Source organism: Danio rerio, chromosome 13 (genome assembly GCF_049306965.1).
Source record: "Danio rerio strain Tuebingen ecotype United States chromosome 13, GRCz12tu, whole genome shotgun sequence".
NCBI lineage: Eukaryota > Metazoa > Chordata > Actinopteri > Cypriniformes > Danionidae > Danio > Danio rerio.
Genome location: NC_133188.1, coordinates 22,968,908 through 22,995,000, shown reverse-complemented (window position 1 = coordinate 22,995,000; position 26,093 = coordinate 22,968,908). Strand labels below are relative to the sequence as shown.

The following is a 26,093-nucleotide window of genomic DNA, read 5'->3' as shown; positions in this document are numbered from 1 at the left end:
CCATTTAGTTTTGACTAACATTAACAAATGACAGAAAACTGAGGCCTCAGAAGCAGTAAATCAGTACGTAACACTTAATAAAACTGAAACTGAAGCAGCTTGTCAGTCTCTTAAGTATTAAATGTGCTTAATTTAAAGTACAAGGCCCATGAGAGGGCTTTGGTTTATTTTGCCGTGTTTCAGAGTTTCCCTCCTGGACAGCATTAAGTAGGTCATAGTAAAAACATCAGCCAAAGCACCTGCAATGAAAGCGCTTGTGGAACACTGACTAGGAGGATAAACATGTGATATCACATTCTGTAAACGATTTATAGCAGAAACAGATTACGCAATAGAGGCAACCATCTGTCCTGACTGCAATACACAATTCCTCTCCTTCATTCCGAACTGAATTCTTCATCTGCCTCTGTAATGAGCTCTCCATCAACAGAAATTTTCTTAAGCTTTATGTCTAATTTTGCTTGTTTTGCACTTATATTCAGTGTCCCGTGATTTAGGATATTAATATTGCAAAATAATCCTTTCAATGTTTGTCTTAAGGGTGCTGTGCTTGTTTGTGTTTTTTTTATTGATTAATTAATTTAATATTAATAATAATAATAATAATAATAATAATAATAATAATAATTATTATTATTATTATTATTATTATTATTATTATTATTTATTAATTTAATTAATGTGTGTTTGTTTATTTATTTAGATTAACTGATGATTGCATTGGATATTATAGAACAGTGTGTGAAAAATATGTACTTGATGATGATGATGATGATGTTATTATTATTGTAATATTAATAGAATTGCAAAAGTAATACAGGTCTTACAATGAAACAGTGTGGAAAAAAAGGTAAAAAAAATATCTTATTATAATTTGTAAAACAGTAATCCAGATTAGCGACGCAAACTGTGTGGAGTTTGCATGTTCTCCCTGCGTTTGTGTGGGTTTCCTCCAGGTGCTCCGGTTTCCCCCACAGTCCAAAGACATGCGGTACAGGTGAATTGAGTTGGCTAAATTGTCCGTAGTGAATGAGTGTGAATGTGTGTATGTGGATGTTTCCCAGAGATAGATTGCGGCTGGAAGGGCATCCAATGTGTAAAAACATGCTGGATAAGCTAGTGGTTCATTCCGTTGTGGCGACCCCGGATTAATAAAGGGACTAAGCCGAAAAGAAAATGAATGAATGAATAATCCAGATTAAACAAACAGTACACACAGTCACTATAACAGAAAGTAGGGTGTTGAGAGAGGCTTCATTTATTTCTGTCTTCATCATGTGACTGACGCATAAATTAGAGACAGCTGGAGACTGCGCTAAATAAACAAGACAAAGGAAAAGAAAAGAGTGTGTCTGTGGATGTTTCTGTTACACTAAAAATGGGAAACATTATACATACATTATCTAATATTTTTCTAATATTTCTCTAAACTGTTGTTAAAGGGATAGTAAGGAAAACTAAAGAAGTCAATGGCTACAGGTTTCCAACATTCTTCAAAATATCTTCCTTTGTTTTTAACATAATAATTTTTTTTTTCAAGGAGTAATAAATGATAGGGAAATTTTTCTTTTTGTATGAACTACCCCTTTAATATCCCACAGGCCATCCAAGAGGTGACATTTGTTAAGCATTAAAGAAGATATTTAATGGTGATGATGATTCATAAAATCCAATTCCATTATAAGAGTCAATTAAAAGCAAAACAGGACACTCAAAAATTACATGAGTGGCTGCTAAAGGTGATACATTGAGGTCTTATGGAGTAAGAAGGAAATTTTACATAACATGAATTTATCCATTTAAGAAAAAATCTGATCGTACAGTATTTTCACAAACTGGTTCTTTAAGAGCTTGTTTCTGTGTCAAATGACAGATTGATTTACATAATCACAAAATAAAATATATTATTATTGTAATTAATAATGATACAAAAGCAGATGTTTTACATCTAATGCTTATAAAATGAATAAACTATTTTTATAGCTTCATCGGTTCTTCAGTTTGATTCAAAACTGTTTCCTCAGTTCAATCACTAGTAGAACTAAAGTATTAAATAAGTCTGCAAAAAAAAAGCATCGTATGTCAATACATGTCACGATTATTACCTGAAGTACCTTGAAATGAATGTTCCTGTTGTTCTAAATCACTATGTCATTTATTTCCTTTTTCTGATTAGAGTACAACTGAGCCTTGATTTGTTATTTATAAGATTATCAAACCTTAGTCCTCACTTTAGATATCTTAACAAAGCATTTATAAATTTACAGAGTAACTATTACTATTACGCCTGAAAAATAAAAGTAAAAGTGTTCATTTGAATGGTTTATTTATCAATTACTTACTCATTTTAAATTAGCTTAAAAACCACCATCTTTTAAATCAGTGTTCACCAAACTTGTTCCTGGAGGGCTGGTGTCCTGCAGATTTTAGCTCCAACCCTAATCAAACACACCTGAACAAGCTAATCAAGGCCTTACTAGGTATACTTGAAACATCCAGGCACGTGTGTTGAGGCAAGTTGGATCTAAACCCAGCAGGGACACCGGCCCTCCAGGACCGAGATTGGTGACCCCTGTTTTAAATGATTGGTTTGTAAACAATACAATACTTAATTTGTAATTAGGCATCAAAATACTATTATTAAGCACATATGCTATACAAGCCAAGAATAAGGCATTTGTAGCTGTATTTATAAACTATTTACTAATCTCACACCTCTGCATTTCTTCTCCTATTTAGCAATCAAAAAAACTTAGGAATGTGCACAACAACTCATGGCTCTTTAATCAGTTGCTTTGATCCTATTTGTTTAATCACTTCCCAAATCACTTACATTTTCATATGCATCAATCAGACACAAATGCAAATGTTTGTCTGTAAAGCCCCTGTTTCCTTTTGTTTCCCTTTTTTTTTTTTGTTTTGTTGAAATATCATTTGGAGACAATCCCTACCTCCAGCAATGTTAAAGCTTTAAAATCAATAACACTATGTGAATCTAACAATATGACTATCACTGTGACCATTCTTTGAGATAGATTTAAAATTTTCCATTGTAATTTATTTTACCCCTGGCATTATTTTTTGTTTCTGTTTTTTGTCCTGCTTTGTTCTGTTGTCTAGTTTTTGTTGTTATAGGATTTATACATTTTCTGTATATTTTTGTACTCATTTTGAACGTTCCAATAATAATAAAAAAAAATTGCATCAATTGGGTAAAAAATACTCTAGTTCCCTCTTGTGGCCAGAGACTGGATATGCAGAAAGGGCTCTAAACTATTTTCACCATGCGTGATACTAGCAGAATGATCATTTGCGGACGATACAGAAAATATTGCCATTTAATATTTATACTGTGTGTGAGAAATGTGTGAATTCTTAATTCTTAATAATTTCTTATATAGGCATGTTGTTCAGATGTGAAAGAAAGAAATAAGGTTACTCCTTAGTCCTTATGACATGGAATGAGGATTTTGAAATTAATGTCATTATACTGTATATTTAGGCAAAACAAGAAGCTTTAGAGAGTATAGCGCTTACTCTTTAGTGTTATAATTACACCATCTGTTTTCATTAGTATTAAAAGTACTGACAAAAATATGATTCGTTAGATGAGATTAGTATATAGCCTATTTGCAAATGTTTTGAGCTTGACTAATGATCTTAAAGTGCAAACAGATGAGAACTAAAGCCATTGTCAAATACAATTATAATAAATAAATAAACATAATGGATTTTATACAACTGCATTTGTAGTACTTCTCAAGGTTTATATAATTATTCCTCTGCTGGATGCTTTCACAATCCACACTTTGGACAAAGTCTGCAATTAAACAAACAGCATCCCACTTTGTCAATATGATCTGTGAACTGCCAGCCAATCCATCAGTCCATTCTCTGCAGAAATTGTGTTCAGTATGATTCATGATTTAGAAATTTGTAATCATCACTTTTTATGCCACATTAATATTTGTTTAATCTTTTGTATTGATATTAGTATCAAAATCCCAAAATAAATACAACAAAATTACAACTATTGCTCTTGATTATACATGCTGCACACGGGTAAACTGTGGAAAAAATGTGGGTTTTGGTCATTCACAGACCCACCTCTCTCTCTCTCTCTCTCTCTCTCTCTCTCTCACACACACACACACACACACACACACACACACACACACACACACACACACACACACACACACACACACACACACACACACACACACACACAAACACACAAACACACACACACACACACACAGGACACTGACCTTATACACCGAATATGATCTGAAGTGATTCACTACTCCAGAAATCAACGGCCAGCATGAATCTCAAGCTGTGTTTGTTGCTCCTTGTCCTCTGTGCCATCATTATCCCTGCACAGGTATGTATGAACAGTTATGAAACTATAAAGAATACTTATATTTTACAGTGCACAGCTTAAGAAATTCTAACACTGTATTATTTATAAAGATGTATTAACTTTCTTTGGTCCTCACTAAAATTATGATCTAAATCAAACCTTTGCCTTGATTATACTGTATTTGCACCTGTATTCATATTATTCATTTAGCTTATCTTAATGATAAAAAAAATCTGGTGTTTTCTTACCTCTCAACAGCTAAAGAAAGAGAAACATGACAAGCATGATGAACATGATAAGCATGGTCATCATGATCAACAAGGTGAACGTGATAAACCTCGACAACGCAATGGGAGGCCTTTTAAACATCCTGGAAGGAGAGGCAAAGCAAGACTTGAGTGTAAGCGGTCTCCTTCTGGTTAAAATATAACTTATATGCTTGAATTTGTGTATTCGCAAATATTGATTTAAATTACTAATCTCAGACCTGAAGGCTGAGTTTGCCACTTCAGACGACTCAGATGATGACGATGATGCCAATGAATGGCTGTTTGAGCTTCAAGGCCGTAGAGGTATGATTCAGTAATCACAATTTTCCAGTGTATTGTGCGAATACACAACAATACAAAAGTCTAACAAGATTTTTCACAATATCCTTGGAAGAAATGTTGGCTTTTTATATAATAAAAATACAATCAATTGATCAAAAGTGACATTATAAAGAAGCCTTAAAAATACACTCTGGACCACCCCTTTAATAGTAAAAAAACAAAACAAAAAAAAAAAAAAAAAAACAACAACATGCAAATAAAAAGCCATCAGCCTTTGATTTTTTTTTTTTTTCATAGGATTGGTGTGTTTATGTTAGATTAAAAACACAGCGATAGTGTCAGATGCAGTAGGTTGATTTTATAGCACCTGGTTTAACTTTGACACCTTTATGGCAATCAAATACATAAAAAAATAAATACAGACCACTGTATACAACTGAACCAAGAATAGACTTGTGCTGAAAACATTGTGTCCACCAGTCTCTTTAGTTGAGGTTAATAATTAATAAATGACTATATAAATGATATGGTTGTTAGACTGTTGCACTTTTTGTGTTGTCAATATGCTCATGTTTATATAGGCCTATTGTTATGTGGGCAACATTTGTATATTCATAACCACCTCTGAGGAATTTGGGGGTCATAGTTCACCAGCATTGTTATTTTAGGGGTCGCGGGCTGAAAAGTTTGGGAACCCCTGCTCTATGTGATCAATTTCCAAGATTTGTTTTGTTTATTCTTTTGAGGACTCACTAAACAGGCTAGCTAATAACAGCTACTTTGTTTGCTTTGAGTTTGGTGGTTGCAGAGGAATTGCCGTCCCGTGTGTTTTATGTTCTTTATTTTCATTATTAAAATTATTTAAAGTATGTCAGTTCTTCGCCTCCTTCATACAATTCATTCATGTCGACCCAACACATATTGATTAAGTAAACATAACAAATTTAAGTGGGTTAAATATAAACCTATTAAGTTGTCTTAAAAAATCTAAAGAACTGTGTTGTTTCGGCTAATTTTAAATAAGTAGTTTGAATAAGCAGTGATTTTTTTTTTGAGTGCCGTTGTTGTGCAGTTGTCAGTTTTCCCTGTACTCTCATCTTCCTTAGTGATTTAATGTTCTGTTAAATAAAGTGCAACTTGAAATTTAGATTCTCTTGACCAAACCCTGACAATATCAAACTTAAACCAACTGAAGTCAAGTCAAGTTGAGCTTTTTTGTCATTCAGCTACATGTGTGGACATAAAGTGGAATGAAATTTCATGCCTCGCAAGAGCACGGTGCTCCATAAATAAACAATCATAAATATAAACAGAAAACTGGACTCAAGAGCAATATTTAAACCTATTCGAACTAACATACTGAGGCAGTAATCAAACTATGCTATAAATAGTTTACTATACACATAACATACAGACTTTACAATACTTGACGTAAAAAACAAACAATATTGTGCAAGATGTCGTGCAAAACAGATACTTAAGGTTGAAAAAATACGTAGTGCAGAAGTAAACTGAAATCAAACACATTTTTCCCCTTTGCTTGTTCAGGAAAATGTAGCTCAAGTCCATGCCTGAATGGAGGAACGTGTATCGAAAGGGGAGGCACATACAAATGCAAATGTACCAAGCATTTTACGGGTTCCAGGTGTGAAAAAGGTACAGTATGTGCTCACTTAATTCTACCTGCACATTTACAGGCTTCACCGAGATACATGTGATGTGTGTTTCAGCTAAAAGGGTTTGTAAAAGGGGAACCTGTGGAACGGGACTGTGTCTTCTGACCTTATCTCCTCCATACTATCGGTGCAAGTGCATTCCACCCTTTGCACCACCAAACTGCAAAACACGTAAGACTTACAGCACTGAACTCATGCGCCATGTCTCTCAGAAGCAGATTTTGGGTTTGGGCTTAGAATCCTCAAACAAAAAGTAAACTACTCTACAATCTGGATGAGCAATGTATATCTTTGCAGAAATATGCAAGTTGTATATTTGTTGATTTATGATTTATATCTTCCTTTTTTTTCTAGCTACTCCATGTAATCCAAACCCTTGTCAGAATAATGGCAAATGTGTGGCAGAGGAGGGGGATTTTGAATGTGTCTGCTCAGAGGGTTTCAGGGGACAATACTGTCAAGTCGGTCAGTATATCCTGCCATCATTACAGAGATGCATTTCTTTTACATAATAATTTAACATTTTACACTTTGTTTTAATGGTTCCTTCTATTATTAATAATAATAATAATAATAATAATACATTTTTAGTTATGAAGCACTTACATTTTAATTAAAATCTCAAATTGCTACAGAAAAAAAAAACATAATGAGATAAAACAAAAGTACATGTTAAAATCAGCTACCAACTAAAATTTTCTCAAAGACTAAAGCCCTGACACGTTTTCATTTTAGAATGCATAAGTTTTGCTATGGTTACTCCCTCCGTCCACACTACCTCAGAGTTTTCAAGCACCACAAACTGAGCGTTTTGAAAACGCTGAAGAGGCAGTTTTTGATTTAAAACACTGCTGCTCCGTGTTAGTGTGGATGGAGGGAAAACAGAGACATCTGAAAATAAAACGGAGGCGTGGCTGCAGACGTTCGCATATATGGTTGGGGCTTGTCCCTCAATATTAAGTAGCTTACACAATGTTCAGTCTTGCAACTTTTCCTTCTAAGTTCATAATTAGCAAGTTTGATATGGAAAACAAACTCCCGAGGACACGTCGGGTAAATCTTTACTGGGAACAGTGTACTTCATAACCTCATTCACATCACCCTGGCTATGGTGTTTCACTATCTCAACAATAAAATGCAAACATGATTTTGATATTAACTAAACAGATGCCAAAAATGTTAAGGCATTGTGTAGCTACATATTTATATGACTGTCATCTTCACTGTATGCATATTTATAACAAAGCGGAGACTATACCATAACTGCGTCCTTTTATGTTCAGTGAAAAATACAATACATACTATCTCTTTTGCTGAATATCAGTTTTAATAATCAATAATGTCCATTATAAAAGAATAACGTACAATTAGTTTATACATTATAGGAAATAAAGGCAAGCAATCAGTCAAATGTGCAGAGTCACTGTATGTGGTTACATTAATAAATATATTAACTTATTTTTGCGCTCAGCCAAAACACGTTACCTGCGTAACAAGTAATAGATTTAAAAGACCAAAGTTGGGAAATGTGTCATTAAATATAGACAACAAGATGAATTAAATATCACATCTAAACAAATATAGTGAGATTAGATCCAGCAGTAGAGTCTTGATGAACTGTCCGATGTGCATAGCTCTCACCTAGGGTTTCTGTGCTCAAAACACCTGCTGACTGCCTGAAGCTCAGATGCGCGCATATACTGCATGCTTGATGTGCGTTTTTAGCGGTGTAGTGTGGACGGAGAGCTGTTCAAAAAAGCTAGGTGAAACACCAGTGTGGACCTGGATTGTTTTCATTCTAAAACGCTGTTTTAAAACTAAAACATATCAGTGTAAACGGGGCCTAAAAGTAAATTTAATATTAGCTATTTAAATATTCAAAAACGTCTTGCGAGCCTTTTTAAAAGCCATCTAAGACTTGTATAGCCCTCAAATGTTCTGGGAGAGAGAACAAAAGGCTCTGTCCCCAATTTTTGATATTTTGTTGACTATAGGTAAATTTGTAAATACATTTCAACCAGTGATTATTAGAATTATTATTAAATAGACTCTCTGCTTATTATCTACTAAGGCTTTATTTTAATGGTATATGTGTTGTGACTCTTTCTCAGACCCAAATGACTGTTATATGGGGGATGGTCAGTCATACAAAGGAAAGGTGTCAGAGACAGAGGACGGGGACGATTGTCTCGACTGGAACTCTGAGTTTGTTCTGGATAAAGGAGCTTATCCAACAGTAGCATTTGCATCAGGTGGAGGCCTGGGACCACATAACTTCTGCAGGTTAAAAAAAAATTGAGACTAATAATCTGATACAAGTGAGATTGGAGAATTTATATAAACTCTTCTGGCCTTCATTTAATTTGAAAAAAATTATTTGGTTTACATTTGTCTAACTATCTCTCTGACAGAATTTTTATTTAAGATTTTCAGTGAGGTCTCAGGCTTTTGGAGTCTATCGCAAATGCAAATGTATAAAAACAAAGACTTGAGCTTGACCAGCAATAAACATGCAATTTAAAGTTAACTACAAATATATTACCTTTTGTGTAACAGAAACCCTGATGGAGATAAGAAGCCATGGTGCTTTATAAAGAAGGAAGGGAAACTTCGATGGGAATATTGTGATCTTAAAAAATGTCGCGCACCAGGTAAGACTAATGATAATGACAGCATATCAACTGATGCTTTTCCATCACGAACTCTAATGCGTTTACACAAGAGTGTGTGTTGACACTTTACAAAAGACTGAAGTTCCATGCTGAAAAAGAAATCATCATAATAATTCATAGCATATCACATTGCACTGCAAAACAACATAAACAGACTGAAGCTAGATTGAAATATAGTTCATACATACATGGTACATAAAGAAAGACTGGGCAATTACCCACCACAATAAGCTTTTTCATCATTTTGATGTTCTCCTATTGTCCAAAGTGATAGGCTATTGTCTGCTGGAAAGTATTTTTATAAAGCAATCTGATTGGCTGACACCTGTATTGGCGCTTCAAACACCCCCCTCCCTCCCTCCCCCCAAAAATATATTACAACATAACACATGTGAACAACCCATTAAGCAAACAAGAAAACATTAAAGGGATAGTTCACCAAAAACTTTAATTCTGTCATTGTTTCCTCAATAGGCTATATTTACCCAATACCAGTGTCAAAACTCTTACTTTCGTCTGTTGAACACAAAGTGAAGTTTATTTATAAACCAATTTCGAGACAATCATGTTCTTATGATTGACAACGGCTGGACCCTCATTAGCAAAAAAATTATTCTCTAATCAGATGTTTCATAAGACACTATAAACAACCATAGTCTTCATACCACAGTCATCTTCGTCTTGAAGAATCCTCCCTTCCTCCTTCTCCTCCCCCGGCAGCCTAGTGGTTAGAACTGTTGCCTCACAGCAAGAACATCGCTGGTTCTGGTCCTTGCTTGGCAGGTTGGCGTTTTTGTACAGAGCTTGCGTGGGTTTCCCCATTGTTCCCCAGTTTCCTCCCACCGTCCAAAGACATACGTCAAAAGTAAATTGACTAAACCAAATTGGCTCCATAGTCAAGTTCTAAGCCAAAAGTATTTTCCCTCATAAAGCAATCGTCATTAGCCACTAATTAGCGAGAGAGTTCTTGAGAGTTTGCCCTGCAAATGGGTGGTAGCCCAGGGCTCAAGGATCTTTTGAGCTCAGGGCTTCTTCCCAGGACAGCATGTCAAGCAAGCTCATTATCAGTCATCAGCTAAGTGTGAACTCTTGAAATATATTTTAAGAATGTAGGAAAGCAGCAACCATTCATAGTATTTTTCTTCCTTAGTATAGACGTCAATGGAAACACTTTTCAGAACATCTATTTTTGTGTTCAATAGAATAAATAAATTCATAAATGTTTGGAAACAGTTGAGTAAGTATATTGAAATGTATCCCTTTTCCCTATGGTGTCAGTCTTAAAGGGTAAACTATCCCTTTAAGACTGACACCATATGTGAATGTAATGTATATCTGTTACATTAATACATTAGCGTATCTTTGAACCATCTCTAATCCAGCAAATGCATTACAATATGTAACCATTCCACTTCTACATGGATTGCTCTGTTCGATTTAAATCCACTTTGGAATCCAACATTTTTGGCACCTGAGACATGAAGATCAAGAATGTTAAAGACCACAACTTCTAACATCAATTGGTAATTCGAGCAGGCCATCCGTACACTCAATCCACCTTACCTCACTAGCATCTGGGTCACAGCACTAATGTAAACCCCTCCAGCTCTAGTCATTCTGCTCTGAGCAAGATATGAACTGGCATAGGAAGCAGGTGTAGACAGTATCTTCTAACATAAGCTATTACAGCTTCTTGATGCCAGAAGAGTGAGGTTTACCCGAGCACATAGCTTTTACACTTACATTGCTATACCACACTCCCAGTCAGGTTCTTGCACCATGTTCCAAGGAGGTTATTAACTGACATCTCCCCAGCACAGGCAAGTAGGTGCACTAACAAGGATGCCAAAATCTACAACCTCTTGTGTAACTCTTAAGGCCAGAAGAGCGATATTTACTCACCATGATCAAAGGCAGGATTAGAATTGACAATTTCCCGCATCAGAGATAGGCAAATTAACAAAGTTGCTATGTGAAGTTAATTTATAAACTAATATCAAGAGGATCACATGCTTATGATTGACCATGGCTGGTCCCACATTAGCTAACGCATGATTGACCAATCAGATGATTCCTAACTTACTATTAATACCCAGAGTTTCTTACCTCAGTTATCTTCGTCCTGAAGAATCCTCCCTTACACCCCTACTCCTCCTCCCTTTTCCTTGATAGGGCAGCACGGCAGCCCAATGGTTAGCACTGTTGACTTACAGCAAAAACGGGGAGCCCTGGGCTTGAGAATCTTATGACCTCAGGGCTTTCTTCCGGGACAGCATACCGAACGTGTTTAATAATCAATCATCAGCTAAGTGTGAACTCTTAAAAGAATGTTGTTTGCTATAAATTAAGTTTATACTTATGTGATGCACTTTTTTCCCACATCAACTACAACAAAAATAGCGCCGACCACCGCGGAAACTCGACCCATTACACATACACCCCCACCCTCTACTCACCAACCAACTGTACCAGCTAAGACAGGTAAGACCCCCTAATTACACATTACTAAGCAATAGCACATTATATAATCTAGTTGTATCCCATTCTAAATGCAGTACATTGCAATATTGATACAGTCCAGTAACACTGAGACTGGGATCATTAATTCTAGTAAATGTAAAATGTATTCACTCGCGAACAAAAAGGAATCTAACGTATGCATACAATGAACCGTTTACAATCCCATGACAGCTTCCTGATGTGGATTTTGCTGTAGATTTTGGGAATAATTTTGCGATGAAAGGAAAATAGACAAAGCTAAGGCTACATGACATTCAAAGTCTAAACAGAAGACTTTGCAATATTTTACAGAGAAAAACTTGGCATCATTTACTGAATATTCAACATTTAAGTGATTTAAACATAACTGCTATAGACGCATGACAGGAAAACAAAATGTACAAAAATTATCTCAAAATACTAAATAATATTTGATTTTTGACCATATGGAGTCGTATTGCTGAAAATGCCTGCCCAAAACAAAACATGTGATTAACTATGAAATCAGTGAACTCCAACTGTACACGTTCTGCTATGATGATAACAAAAGCTGTGCAATATTCCACTATTAACCATCAATTATGTCTACAATTTAAGTTCATTCAGGTTCTTATTTATTGAACTGTTTTTTTTTAACTAAACCATTGTTGACTCTCATCATATTTTCCACAAATGCCACCCACCAGAACCCAGCACAACCCCAGAGAGCACCAGTTCACCCCAAAATACCATCCAACCTACCACAGTATCTGTGGTCAATGCTTCAACAAGCAGTTTTAACACTTGTGGAAAACCTGAGCCCAAAAAACAACTAAACCGGATTTATGGAGGCCTTAAAGCTATTCCTGGAGCACATCCATGGCAAGTTTCAGTACAGGTCAGACCTAAAGGATCCAGCCAAGGGTACAAACATATCTGCGGAGGAACTCTTGTCAAGCCTTGCTGGGTGCTGACTGCGGCCCATTGTATGTGAGTATGGCATCTAAAGTATTATACAGTACACTGACAACGGAAATTGTGTAATGGTGCTGTTGCTAACACAACAAAGAGTAAGACTTAAAGGGATAGTTCACCTAAAAATAAAATTTTTCTCAACATTTACTCACCGTTATGTGTGTTTACTCAACATTCTGTTGAAGAAGATATACCGAAGAATGTAGGAAACTGTTACCATTGATTTCTATAGGATTTGTTTGTCCTACTATAGGTTGTCAGTGGTTACTGGTGTCCAACATTCTTATATGCAGTGTCTACACCAGTGGTTTCCAACCTTTTTTGCCTGAGACCCCCTTTTCCCCTGGAAAATATTGTAAGGCCCCCCTCCACATTTAATAAAATGATTGTCTCATCTGATATAAGTTAGCAGAAACGATGACAAAAATTTTTTGTTTTCAAACAAGCGGTCTGTTTAATTCTATATCTAGATATGTCTATGCACAAATAATAGCCTAATGTAAAATATAAAAGCAAAAAACTGACGAGGGGTCACAAGGATGCCAAGCTGACAAAGCAGTGCTGTCACTCTAATACAACTTTTATTTAAGGAGAAACTTACAAAGCACTGCAGTGTTTGTTTGATCTGCGTTTGTTGGAGAAAATTAGTCTTACCGAAATATGAAAACTCCATACAAGCTGAAGCTGATCGGTATATTCTTGACATGTGACTTGTGGTGCGCTAGCGGGGTTCATTGACTTGTAAAACTCTAGAAATATGTGAACTTTACACGATATGCGATTGGCCCCTGAGTGGCCGCCGTCATTTGCGATCTCTATCAGTTGATCTTCTTCCACAGACTTGATGGATTTACCTGATTTAATGACAAATGAGTTGCAAATCCTTACCTTGGCAGTTCGTGAGTCCTTCGCTTGGCCTTTTTTTCCCTTAGTAAGGAAACTTTCTAAAGACATCTGTGTCTTACTCATTTTGCTGCTTATGGGTTAACTTTTAAGCGCTAAAGTGACTGAGATGTAACCGTAAGAATACAGTCATTTTTCAAAATAAAGACTTTTCAAAATAAAAGATCGTTCAGACGGGAAAAGGGAAACAATTAATGATTTCTTGTGGGGCCCTGTACTAATTGATCCACTGACCGGTGGTTGAGGACCACTGAGCTAGGGGATAAAATGAACTAAGGCAACATGATCATTCTACTAATTGTCCACTGCTAAGAAATTTTTAAAATATGGCGTCCCCCCCCATAAAGCTTGCTGAGGCAGCCTTGTGGGCCGGGACCCTCCTGTTGGGAACCGCTGGTCTACACTACCTGATAAAAATCTTGTCGCCTATCAAAGTTTTAGGAACAACAAATAATAACCTGACTTCAAGTTGATCATTTGGTATCAGAAGTGGCTTAAATTAAAGCTAAATGCCTCAAGAAAACACAAATTTTACCAAAATAAAATATGATCATGACTTGATTTTTAATTCTGTAATTAGGACAGTAAGGTCTGATTTTGCTTAGACAAAAGTCTTGTCACTTAACAAAAATAATGTACAGTATAAAATATGAAGTCATGGTGCGCTGAAAAAAAAAAAAAATTAGTGTGAATCAGCTTGGAGGACTGCATCCATACATCTCTGACTGCAATGACTCATATAACTTATTAATAAAGTTATCTGGGATTGGGATGCAGTTTGGCAGATTATTCATCGGAAAAATCTATCTTCTACCACTTTTCCAAATGATCAACTAGAAGTCAAGTTATTATTTGTTGCTCTTACAACTGGGATTGACTTTTGTCAGGTAGTATATACATCTATACGATGTCTTTAGGTACAGAGTGTTTGTAAAGTGCATCATTTATAACACAATTTCAAAAAATAGCACAGGGTACATTGAGGATAAAAAACACCTAGACTTAAAACGCAGGAGAACAAGGTACTGTAGGATCTTAAAGATTGGTTACATAGATCCTTAATATTTAGAGTTTCAAAGCTTAAGGGTTTGGTGAAAGGTGGCACCTTTGAGTACTGATGGAAGTTTTGAATATGCACATAATGTTTAAAGTTAAACAAGGTAAAATATTGGTTTGCCTTTTGGACTTTTCCCTACATCATGTAGTGGGCAGTGTTAGTTGACTCATGGACAGGACTAAGTAAACAGATCATTATGTAATTTTTGCCCCATCCCATCCAGGCTTTTTTTTTTTTTTTAAATCCATGACAACTGTTAACTGCTTCAGTTCATTTTAAGGCATTGATTTAATTAAAAATGAGCATTGTAATTTTTAGTTTTCAATATTTAAGTGTTTTAAAAAATGTAAGTTTAATGTGGAGGAGCCTTGTAATATGCAGTAAAAGAAGCATGACATTTAATTTAGCAGTATTATTTAAATATCCTTAAATAATTTTTACTTATTTGTTGTTATTTTAAACCACAGTTTTGCTTTTGTTTTGTTGTGTTGTGTACAGTAATAAAAACTTTGAGTACAGCGTTGTATTGGGAGGATTGAATTTGGTACAAAAGGAACCAACAGATCAGACTGTGCTGGTGGAGAAAACAATCATTCATGAAAAGTTCAAGGAAACCCCTGACGTCGTCTACAATGATATTGGTGAGAATTGCTTTTCTTTTGATTTTCCGGTGCTTTCTGTTTCATTCTCACCAGAGATTTGTATCAAAATATGTGACTCTCTTTCTCAGATATGTCCTTAGCTATGTTTCATTACTTTATTATTGGTCAATATTTTGTGTGGGAGTCATTCTTAGTGAGACACTGTAGTGGAAAATTACATTCCATATTATAGTAGCAATCCTGAATGAAAGCATTAATGAGTACTAAAGTGTAATTTTTAAATTAAATTATTACAAACTGGGCACTTCGAATTAAATCTTTTATATGTAATGAAAGATTTAGCAGTGTATAAGCGATGGAATGCAGCCTATATAGGGGTCTAATATGATTTCTCAATGCATTGCAAAAGGTAATTAGCAACTCAGTGATTACAGAGTACCAAAATGCACTACATCGTCTCATTAAATTAAATAGTTTGCATGAGTTCCACTGCTTCCTTCAGTACACAATACTTATATCACTGACAGAATCTGCTTACTCTTTTATTAATTTAAATTCTTCATTTAGACCAGGGGTGCCCAAATCTTTTTCTTATGAAGGGGCAAAAATCAAACCTAACTGAGGGCTTTAAGCCGAAGGTACATAACAGTTTCCAATAAGTAATCTCCAAATTTAAAATAACTAAAAAACATTGTTTTACATTATATTAACGAAAGCAGTATATTTAAAAAAATTGTTTGATGAATTTATTACAGCAAAAACATAAACATTCCATTAATACAACAGAGTTTAATGCTGAATACACTAAGATGCACCTGCCTTTGCCTTGTCTTGTACATTGCCTGATATCCACTGAGTGACAATCTTTTAACTTTTTTTTTTTATCTGATGAATTTAATACAACTAAAGAAACTACAAAACAAACAAAGAAAAGGTTACATTACTTTGGAAATAACAATATTTTTCAAGGATATTCGCTCCAACCACCAACCCATAATTCTCCCTCTCTTCTCAAATGGAATAGTGGGCCAAATCAAAGGTTAGAATGGGCCAACAATACCTAGTTTGGGCATCTCTGATTTAGAGAAAAAAGTAAAACTGAGTAATAAGGTCTAAACTATGAAACATCTTAAAACTCAGGAAAAAACAAAACAAAAAGACAGACAGAACTTTCAAAATAAAACAATAATAATAACTTCTAAACAAGAATACTCAAAAAGTTACACAAATTTGGTGGGAAGTAATCTTGCTATTTTAAAAAATCAGGAGAAATTCTACAAACTACATAATAAATCTTTCTTATTTTCTTTGCTGTGTTGCAGCTCTGTTGAAACTGAAAGCCACTAATGGAGAATGTGCTAAGGAAAATCAGTTTGTAAAGGCGGCCTGCTTGCCCAGCGAACCTTTTCCAGATGGAGCAGAATGCAGCATTTCTGGATGGGGAGCAACAGAGACATGTATGTTTTATATGTCAATTTGAACTTTTAATCTTTGAAATGACTTAATCTGATTTCTTTTTGTTTGTGTCTGTAGCAGAGCATGGCTCCATGCATTTGCTTGATGCAAAGGTTTTGCTGATTTCTCATGAAGCTTGTTCCAGCAATAAGGTTTATGAGGCATTACTGGATGATGGCATGTTTTGCGCTGGCTATCTCAAAGGAGGAGTGGACTCATGTCAGGTTGGTCATTATTTTAACTCTTTAAAGCAATAGTTCACCCAAAAAAGAACTGGTAAACTGTTGAGTTGATGTAACTTCATTTTTAAGATGATGTACATAGCTCATTTACCTAATTGATAAAATTGCAATGGATTCACTTACTTTAAGTAAACAAACTACTTTAAAAGCAACAGGTTTACTTACATTTTGTAAAGTCAACGAAATGCTTTTAAAGCAACAAGCTTACTAACTTCAATAATATATTTTAAAAAGTCAACTCATTGCTTTAAAAGCAACAGTTTAACTCATTAAAGGCAAATAATCACTTTAAAAGCAATGGCCTTACTCCCCTTTTAAGGCAAGTCATCTAATTGCTTTAAAAACAATCCGTTTACTCACTTTTTTTAACTGAAAGTAAACAAAACACTTTAAAAGCAGTTTGTTAACTCACTAATTTAAGTAAAGCTGACTATTCATTCATTCATTTTCTTGTCGGCTTAGTCCCCTTATTAATCGGGGTCGCCACAGCGGAATGAACCGCCAACTTATCCAGCACGTTTTTACGCAGCGGATGCCCTTCCAGCCGCAATCCATCTCTGGGAAGCATTCGCATACACACACACTACGGACAATTTAGCCTATACCCAATTCACCTGTACCGCATGTCTTTGGACTGTGGGGGAAACTGGAGCACCCAGAGGAAACCCACGCGAACGCAGGGAAAACATGCAAACTCCACACAGAAACGACAATTGAGCCGAGGCTCGATCCAGCGACCTTCTTGCTGTGAGGTGACAGCACTACCTACTGCGTCACTGCTTCGCCCCCTAAAGTTGACTAATCACCTTAAAATCAATGGGATTACCCACTACATTTAAGTAAAGCCAACTAATCACCTTTTAAAGTAAAAGCATGTTTTTTAATATCCTGCTAAAGAAAAATATCACATTTTGGAGGGTAAATGAGAAAATCCTCAGCAACTCAATTTTGTGAGTCCAATTGACCTGCAGCACACTGTACCACTATAAAACACTGAACTTGTTTCCTGACAGGGTGACTCTGGTGGGCCTCTCACCTGTGAGAGGAATCAAACACACTATGTCTACGGTGTAGTGAGCTGGGGAGACAGCTGTGGAGAGAAGAACAAGCCTGGTGTTTATACCAGAGTCATGAAATATTTGGACTGGATCAATAAAAACATTGCTGAGAAAAAGTAGCATGTCAGAGAAAGATTATTCAAAGCTACAGGTTTTTTTTGTTTGTTTGTTTGCTGTGTACTCTGATCTACCAGTGCTGTTTGTACACATTTTTATTGTAGAATTTGAGATGATCTTTTTGATGAGTTAATAAAACAAATCTTTGTCATCAAAGAATTCTTTTTGTTCATTGCATGACATGGTGATATAGATTTTTCTTGAGCTTTCAAACATTTTTGTTTAATTATATATATACAAGGCGATGCGGTGGCGTAGTGTGTAGCACTATTTGAATATATATATATATATATATATATATATATATATTATATAAACACCTGATGTCATCTGTGTTTTTATTTATTTATTTTTATTTTCAGTTTAATGTGTACTTGTTTGATAAAAGTGTTATATGTTATATTTAAAAGAAATCTTTCTTGCCACTTGCTACTCTAGCGATCTCAAAGAGACATGGCCGTTCAGAGATGAGGAAGATTTTAGACAAATTGTTTTAATCAGCAAAAATGTATGAATGAATTAAATGTGATGATAAATTATTATGGCACAAACTTTCTATTCATGAAAGAATACAGAAAATGGTTGCTACAGTACAGTTTACTAAGCATCACAATTAATTATAGATTTGAGCATTTTGAGCTTCAAATAAGCACGATTTAAATAATTTATATAGGATCATGTGACAATAAAGACTGTGATGGCTGCTGTAAATTCATTTAAATTTTGCTATCTTAATAATACAATTTAAAAATACAATATTAAAATATTATATTATTTTGGATATGATGTGTGTATCTATTCTGCAATGATGCACAGTATGCATGCTAAAAAAATTACCTTAGTACTCTTTGTGTTGCATGAAAAACTAACAAATGTATTGCTCAACTAAAAGTTTACAATCACAAACAAAAGAACTTGCGGCCTACTTGGTCCACTATCCATCTTACTTCGGATTAGAATTGACAGATTTTAATAGGTTTTGAGTTTGTACCCTGAAGATCATGACCAGGACAAAGAGCCAAGTATAAAGCATCTGTAAATGTCCCAACACAGAATGAGTATAGCGGTGTCATACTATCCACCCCTAAAAATGTCACCAAACCTCCAGGAAAGCTGCAGAAAATCCCTATCCGACTAAAACACTTAGAGATTGGCAAGGGATGAGATATACCTCCATGCCATGCATTGTAGTCTCCATCAAAATACTCCAGACACCAAGATTCAGCATGGCGGCCCAACCAGCAGTCCTCCTTTTGGCCTCTTCTTGGGATAGATGAATAAGTGAGACCCAGCTCCCAGTAGATCTTCCCACTCACATCAATCTCCCAATAATGGTGTCCAGAGTTCCAGCACTGGATGCTCAAGACATTCAGAGTGGTGTCGAAGCGTCCCTCGTGCTCCGGGACGTCCTGCCATTCATCTGTGAAAGTGGCGCAGTCCCCTTTAGATGAAACGATTAACTTGGGATGAGCAGTGGAAGGGTCCAGGACCACTTCTGAGGAATCTGGAAAATGAAGATAAATGAAAAGCTGATGTTAATTTAGTCATTAACATCATTAAAGTCATTAAATTAATTGAAAAATAGGTGACTTTTTTCTTCTGTAGAATATTTTCAAAGATTTTTAGCTGAAACTGTGGTCCTTGGTGAGTAGAGCTGCACACTATATTGAAAAAGTATTGTTATTGCGATAATAGCGTATGCAATATGCATATCACAGAGCAGTGGAATAAATCTGTTCTAAGCATTTGTGTGCTTTGTGTGCATAACAAGTTTATCCGAATCTGACCAATCAGACGGACCCTTTACTATCTTCATCCCCACTTCTCTTGTTGGTGTAGTTAAGTGAACCTAGGGCTGAAAATAAACACTGGGAGATAAGAGAGAAAAATGACAACAGCTTTTAAAATTAAGAATATCCATTATATCCAAATATTCAGTCATTGGTGGTGTTTTAAAGTAAAAGTGTTTGCATGTTAAATGTTATTTTTGTCTGATCATACTTACTCCCTGGGCCGTTTTATATCGAAGCTGATATTTAGCCGCAACATATTGGTGTTTTGCAACATCTAATTTTTACGAGGTGGGTCGTTAGCCCAACGATCAACCCCCAACCTGAAGGACTAGGACATACACGCATACACTACAGATAATTTAGCTTACCTAATTCACCTATAGCGCATGTCTTTGGACTTGCGGGGGAAACCGGAGCACCCAGGTGAAACTGACGCGAACACATGCAAACTTCACATGCCAACTGACCCAGCTAGGGCTCCAACCAGCCAACTGACCCAGCTGACCCAGCTAGGGCTCCAACCAGCCAACTGACCCAGCTAGGGCTCCAACCAGCGACCTTGCTATGAGGCGACAGCGCAACCCACTGCACCACCGTGCCACCCTTTGTCATAACATTCATTTATTTATTCATTTTCTTTTTGGCTTAGTCTTTTTATTAATCTGGGGTCATAACAGCGGGATGAACCACCAACTTATCCAGCACATGTTTTACACACCGGATGCCCTTCCAGCTGCAACCCATCTCTGGGAAACATCCATACACACTCATTCACACTCATATACTACGTACAACTTATAGTATATAGACATGCTGTACCAATTCACCAGTACAGCATGTCTTTGGACTGAGGGGGAAACCGGAGCACCCGGGGAAAACCCACTTGAACGCAGGGAGACTACGCAAACACACAGAAACGCCAACTGACCCAGCTGGGGCTCGAACCAGCGACCTTCTTGCTGTGAGGCAACAGCACTACCTACTGTGCCACCACATCGCCCTTGTCAAAACATAAATAAATTATTTTTAAAACTGCCTATAAGATAGCATTTTGCAAGTTAGTTATATTGTGTGACATATTGTTATAGCAACACTTGACAACAATATCGCATATCACACATTTCCCAGTATCATGCAGACCTATAAGTCATTTTTCACCAGCATTTTGAGAAGCACAAAATGCATAAATAAACTGAATGAACTCTTGAAGAAACATTTGAGGTCCTGTGAAGTGATATAGCTTTGTGCATGTTCACATGAAACTTTTTATTTACAGTGGATTATGAATCATATGTAAATAATCAGTTATTTTTTAAACACTGATCTCACTTGATAAGAGCTCAATGTATCATCAAGAGCCATTAGCCATCCCGTGTGAAAAAATACTATGGTTAATAGTACAGTATGCTGTAGCATTTGTTAACATAGTTGTAAAAACTATAATATATTGAGCAAAATACATTTAATATAGTATGATTCAAAAAGACTACAGTATTTACCAATCTGCTTGTAAATATTTTTATTATTTTATAAATCACCAAAGACCACGGTTTCAAGTAAAAAAAAAATAAAAATCAGATAACATCTTGATGACATAAAATATAAATAATTTCAGCAAATAAAAAATAATAATTAATTAGATTTTTATACAGTTGTAATTATCACTCTAATTCTGTACAAATAGGGAAGTCCACACTGCAAAAGAGAAACCATATAACTGGAATTAACCTTAACATACACAGTTGAAGTCAGAATTATTAGCCTCCCTTTAATTTTTTTCTTTTTTAAATATTTCCTAAATGATGTTTAATAGAGCAAGGAAATTTTCACAGCATGTCATGTATTATTTTTTTCTTCAGGAGAAAGTCTTATTTGTTTTATTTTGCCTAGAATAAAAGCAGTTTTTATTTTTTTTCAAAAACATTTTAGGGTCAAAATTATTAGCCCCTTTAAGCTATATATTTTTTCATTAGTCTACAGAACAAACCATTGTTATACAATAACTTGCCTAATTCCCCTAACCTGCCTAGTTAACCTAATTAACCTAGTTAAGCCTTAAATGTCACTTTAAGCTGTGTAGAAGTGTCTTGGAAAATATCCAGTACAATATAGTTTACTGTCATCATGGCAAAGATAAAAGAAATCAGTTATTAGAAATGAGTTATAAAACTATTATGTTTAGAAATGTGTTGAAAAAAATATTCTCTCTGTTAAACAGAACTTGTGGAAATAAATACCGGGGGGGCTAATAATTCTGACTTTTTTCACCTAGCAAAATTTAGAATCACTTAATGTGAACAATGTTTAGAAAAGCAAAAGCATTTAAAAATGTCGCTATTGTTTGAGTCATCATTCAAATTCCTGAGACCCTTCCATTTTATTTCATCACAGACTTTTACATGAGTTCTATTAACTCAGCCAGTGAACATTCAACCCAACATAAGTGTTTGCATTAAGAAAGTTTACACCTATATTTACTGTCATCCACTTGTGAACAGACTGACAAAATGCTTAATACCTGGTGTAATTTGGAGCCCAAGCAAGTCTACTATTTTGTTCAGTGAGCTAAAAACACACTTGTATTTATTACAAGGCTTTCATGGACAAGATCAACACTTTTATGTGTCATAGTAACTCACAGCTCTTCAGCAGCCTTTTGGCGACAGGGATCTGGGAGCGGATAAACAGTAGTAAATTGTTGGTGAGGCCCAGTAGCTGATCTGATTTCACCTCATCAAGTTTTATGAGACCTGGGTCTGTCCCTGTTAGCAATTCCAGCATCCTGCCAACAAAAAGATATTATCTCCACAGATAGCACATGTCCTCTCTATAAAAGGCTCAGGGTTATAGGGTTAGCACCTGATTAAGTTCTTTATATAAACTATCAATTGTCCCAAATACCATACCATATTTCATTCATTCATTTTCCTTCAGCTTAGTCCCTTTATTATCATGGGTCGCCACAGCGTAATGAACCGCCAACATAAGCCTGGCTTATACTTCTGCGTCAAGTGATCGGCATGACCCACGGCACATGCAACGCTCGTAGCTGTGCATTTATACTTCTGCGCACTTTCTGTTGGTCTCTACAATCTCTGCAACAATCTCTTCAATAATAATGCCCATGAAATCGATACGATTTCATAGTGGCACTCACAGGCTAGCATGCCTGACATAGTGACAAAATAACCTCTGATAAATGTGCTTCTAAATATACATACCTTTCCTCATTCATTGTGACCTATAAGAGAGAGAGCAAGAGAGAAAGAAACACATAGTGAGTTACATAGATGATATTTCTCATTGTAACACAGTGGCTATTTGAATTATTTGACATGTGATATTTTCATGACAGCCTGATAACACAAAACAAGGCCACAACTTTTGTCAGAAGCTGTTCTTCTGATTAAAAGCTCACCATTTCACCAGGCTGAGAGTGAATGTCCGCCATGGCTTCATTTAGCTGGACCTCGATGTCGCAGAGGATGGCATGGTTTGTCTGAATGAGCTTGTCCAGTGCTCGTAGCACTGCCATCTCCTCCATCTCCAGCAAAGACATGGAGATCCTGCAATCCTCCTCTAGAAACTTTCGCATCTCTTCATACTTCTTCACTATACTCTCCCTCATTGCAGATGACTTTGACTGAAGAAGTGGAAGAGATTTTTTATAACTAGACTCAAATAATAAATAAATACAAATAATCATTTTTACTTTGTTTATTTTAATTAAAAGGTTAATTAAATATTCTAAAATCAAACCATGCGCACTATCATTCAAATGTTTGGCGATGGTAAGATTTTATTCATTTATTCATTCATTTTCTTTTCAGGGTAGTCCCTTTGTTAATCAGGGGTCGCCACAGCAGAATGAACTGCCAACTTATCCAGCATATGCCGCAACTCATCACTGGGAAACACCCATACAATCCTGCAATCACTCACATACACTTCGGCCAATTTAGCTTGCCCAATTCACTTATATAGTGCATATCTTTAGACTGTGGGGTAAACCAGAGCACCCGAAAGAAACCCACATGAACACCGGGAGAACATGCAAACTCCACACAGAAATGCCAACTGATTCAGCAAGGGCTTGAACCTGCGACCTTCTTGCTGTGAGGCGATTGTGCTATGCACTGCGCCACCATGACGCCCATGGTAAATAAAGGTTTTTTATTGCCTTTATTGTGATAGGACAGTAGATACTGACTGGAAGTGAAGTTGGGATGAGATCAGGAAAGGTCAACGATTTCGGACTCAAACTTGGCATGTCCAGAGTGTAGGTACACTATGTTTTTCAATGCACTGACCACTAGGCTACTTGTGCAAGGGGAAAAAAAACAACTAAGGCTGAATTAACTTTAAATGAATAAATAGTAATTATGACAGCAATAATAAACAGAAAATGATACTGCAATTTTTTCAAACAAACAGAACTACTAACAAATACAGTACAAAATCCATACAAATTAAACATAAATTTATACAAAATGACAAAAAAAAATTATCTTATAAATAATTTTAAAATAAAAGTTTCGAATTTGATGTATTTGAAAATGCTTTTATCCCTGCTATTTCAAAGTTGACAATTCAGAAACACGATGTTTCAGAAATAAGCCTAGCATTATGATTTGATGCTGAAGAAACAAAAAAAGTTTCACTGAAAAACTGTATTTCTTAGAAATACAAATGTATATTCTAAATATATTTTGTCACTTTCAATCATTACAATTTATATCTGCTAGATACAATAATAAATAAAAATATAAAACTGACCTATTTTGAGCAATAATGTAATGCAACCACAAAAAATGCCTTATTAATTAAGCAAGCCTTAAATTAGCCTCCCCAGTTTTATTTTGTATTGTTAAAACACACATTTTAGCAGCAGTGTAATATTTTCTTATACTTATATTCTTAATTATGAAAAAAATAAAATAAAAAATTATATATATAGTTCTGACTTACTTTGATTTCATTTTGCTTGCTGGTCAATTTCTTCAATCTACATTTGATCACTTCCCTTTGCCTTGTAAGATGGTCCTGGATACTTCTTTCCATGTCTGGATAGGAAAACAAACACAAAACAGAATATTTTTGAACACTTTGAAATATTCATTCACATATACATGATGAATAGAAATAAATTAAAAACATATTTATCTTTTAAACATTCATTGTTTATTTGAATAAAAAAGACACTCAAACTCACCTGCCTCTTTCATGCCACCTTGTTTGCTCCGAATGGTCAAACTGAGACGGTCCTTTATGTTCCTTTTCAACAAATCCTCCGGGAGTAAACCTGCAACTATCTAGACCATCCAGCAAGAGAGATTTTGAGGAGCTCATGCTTCACTAATAGTGAAAGCAGATCACATGGGTGGGTCACAGTGGCACGATCCTGCCAGTGATAAATGCCATTCACCTTGACTTGTCGCTATGCCGCATCTGTCACTGCACAGCCAATCGCCACCTGTGACAGCAAACTCACATGCCACTTCCTCCCCACGCCAATTTTAGAGCTGGTATTCAAAGAAGGGTATAGTGAGACATCGTCCCATGTGGATTCATAACAAGCAGGCTTTGTAATACAGCCTGCGTGTGCACTCTACAATGCCTATTAATGTTACTTGGAATGAATCAAAGTGAAAGTGAATTCTGGGAAATGCAGGATGAGAAGGTCAGTCTTCGTGTAGAGACGCACGTTATAATTCAGAATGAGGATGAGAGCGAATCGAACAGAATACATGTAAATGAAAATAATCAAATATGTTTAACTTTGAGCTCTCAGGTGAACCCAGCAGATGGCAGCAGAGCTTGCATATGGTTGGACATATGAGGGAGAATCAAATGAATCCCTTCTGGATAAAAAGATTTATGGGATTTCTGACTGAAAATAATGGAGATAATGTTAATGAAAATGATGATGTCATACAGACACTTAGTCATTACAAATACTACCATCCATGCTGGTACTACAAAACTGTAACAGTTGTAGTTTGTATATCATTAGCTATAAACAACTTACGAGCGAATACATTTAAGAAATAATAAAAAGAGAACAGATAAGATAAATGAACAAAATTAACATTTAATTTCTCTAAATATCTTGATACTTTTATAAAAAAAATGTAAATAAACATGTGTA

At 35.6% G+C, this 26,093-nt stretch overlaps 2 protein-coding genes across 6 annotated transcripts; one reads left to right on the top strand and one right to left on the bottom strand.

Moving 5' to 3' along the window:
- The first annotated feature begins 1,555 nt into the window (after positions 1-1,555).
- Positions 1,556-18,311, top strand: LOC141377165 (hyaluronan-binding protein 2-like). Of its 4 annotated transcripts, none has more exons than XM_073920781.1 (14): positions 1,556-4,387; positions 4,625-4,766; positions 4,852-4,938; positions 6,466-6,573; positions 6,648-6,764; positions 6,948-7,058; positions 8,705-8,876; positions 9,150-9,244; positions 11,666-11,746; positions 12,451-12,733; positions 15,177-15,319; positions 16,603-16,737; positions 16,814-16,959; positions 17,991-18,311. In XM_073920781.1, exons 1-14 carry the CDS (start codon positions 4,328-4,330, stop codon positions 18,153-18,155), a joined length of 1,845 nt encoding a protein of 614 aa, XP_073776882.1. In that variant the 5' UTR covers positions 1,556-4,327; the 3' UTR covers positions 18,156-18,311. The 4 variants fall into 4 exon arrangements, 2 of the variants coding, with proteins under 2 accessions (XP_073776882.1, XP_073776883.1); XR_012389228.1 differs by having other exon boundaries at positions 4,140-4,387; positions 11,438-11,746; XR_012389227.1 differs by having other exon boundaries at positions 4,140-4,387; positions 9,150-9,582; positions 10,571-11,746.
- Positions 18,312-18,694: 383 nt separating this feature from the next.
- Positions 18,695-25,744, bottom strand: LOC108191962 (probable E3 ubiquitin-protein ligase TRIML1). Of its 2 annotated transcripts, XM_017358886.4 has the most exons (6): positions 25,158-25,744; positions 24,914-25,008; positions 23,364-23,588; positions 23,167-23,186; positions 22,585-22,727; positions 18,695-19,656 (listed from the first exon to the last, which is right to left on the bottom strand). In XM_017358886.4, the coding sequence occupies exons 1-6, from the start codon at positions 25,168-25,170 to the stop codon at positions 19,106-19,108; spliced, it is 1,047 nt and encodes a 348-aa protein (XP_017214375.3). In that variant the 5' UTR covers positions 25,171-25,744; the 3' UTR covers positions 18,695-19,105. The 2 variants fall into 2 exon arrangements, with proteins under 2 accessions (XP_017214375.3, XP_068074830.2); XM_068218729.2 differs by lacking the exon at positions 22,585-22,727 and having other exon boundaries at positions 25,158-25,357.
- Between the last annotated feature and the right edge of the window lie 349 nt (positions 25,745-26,093).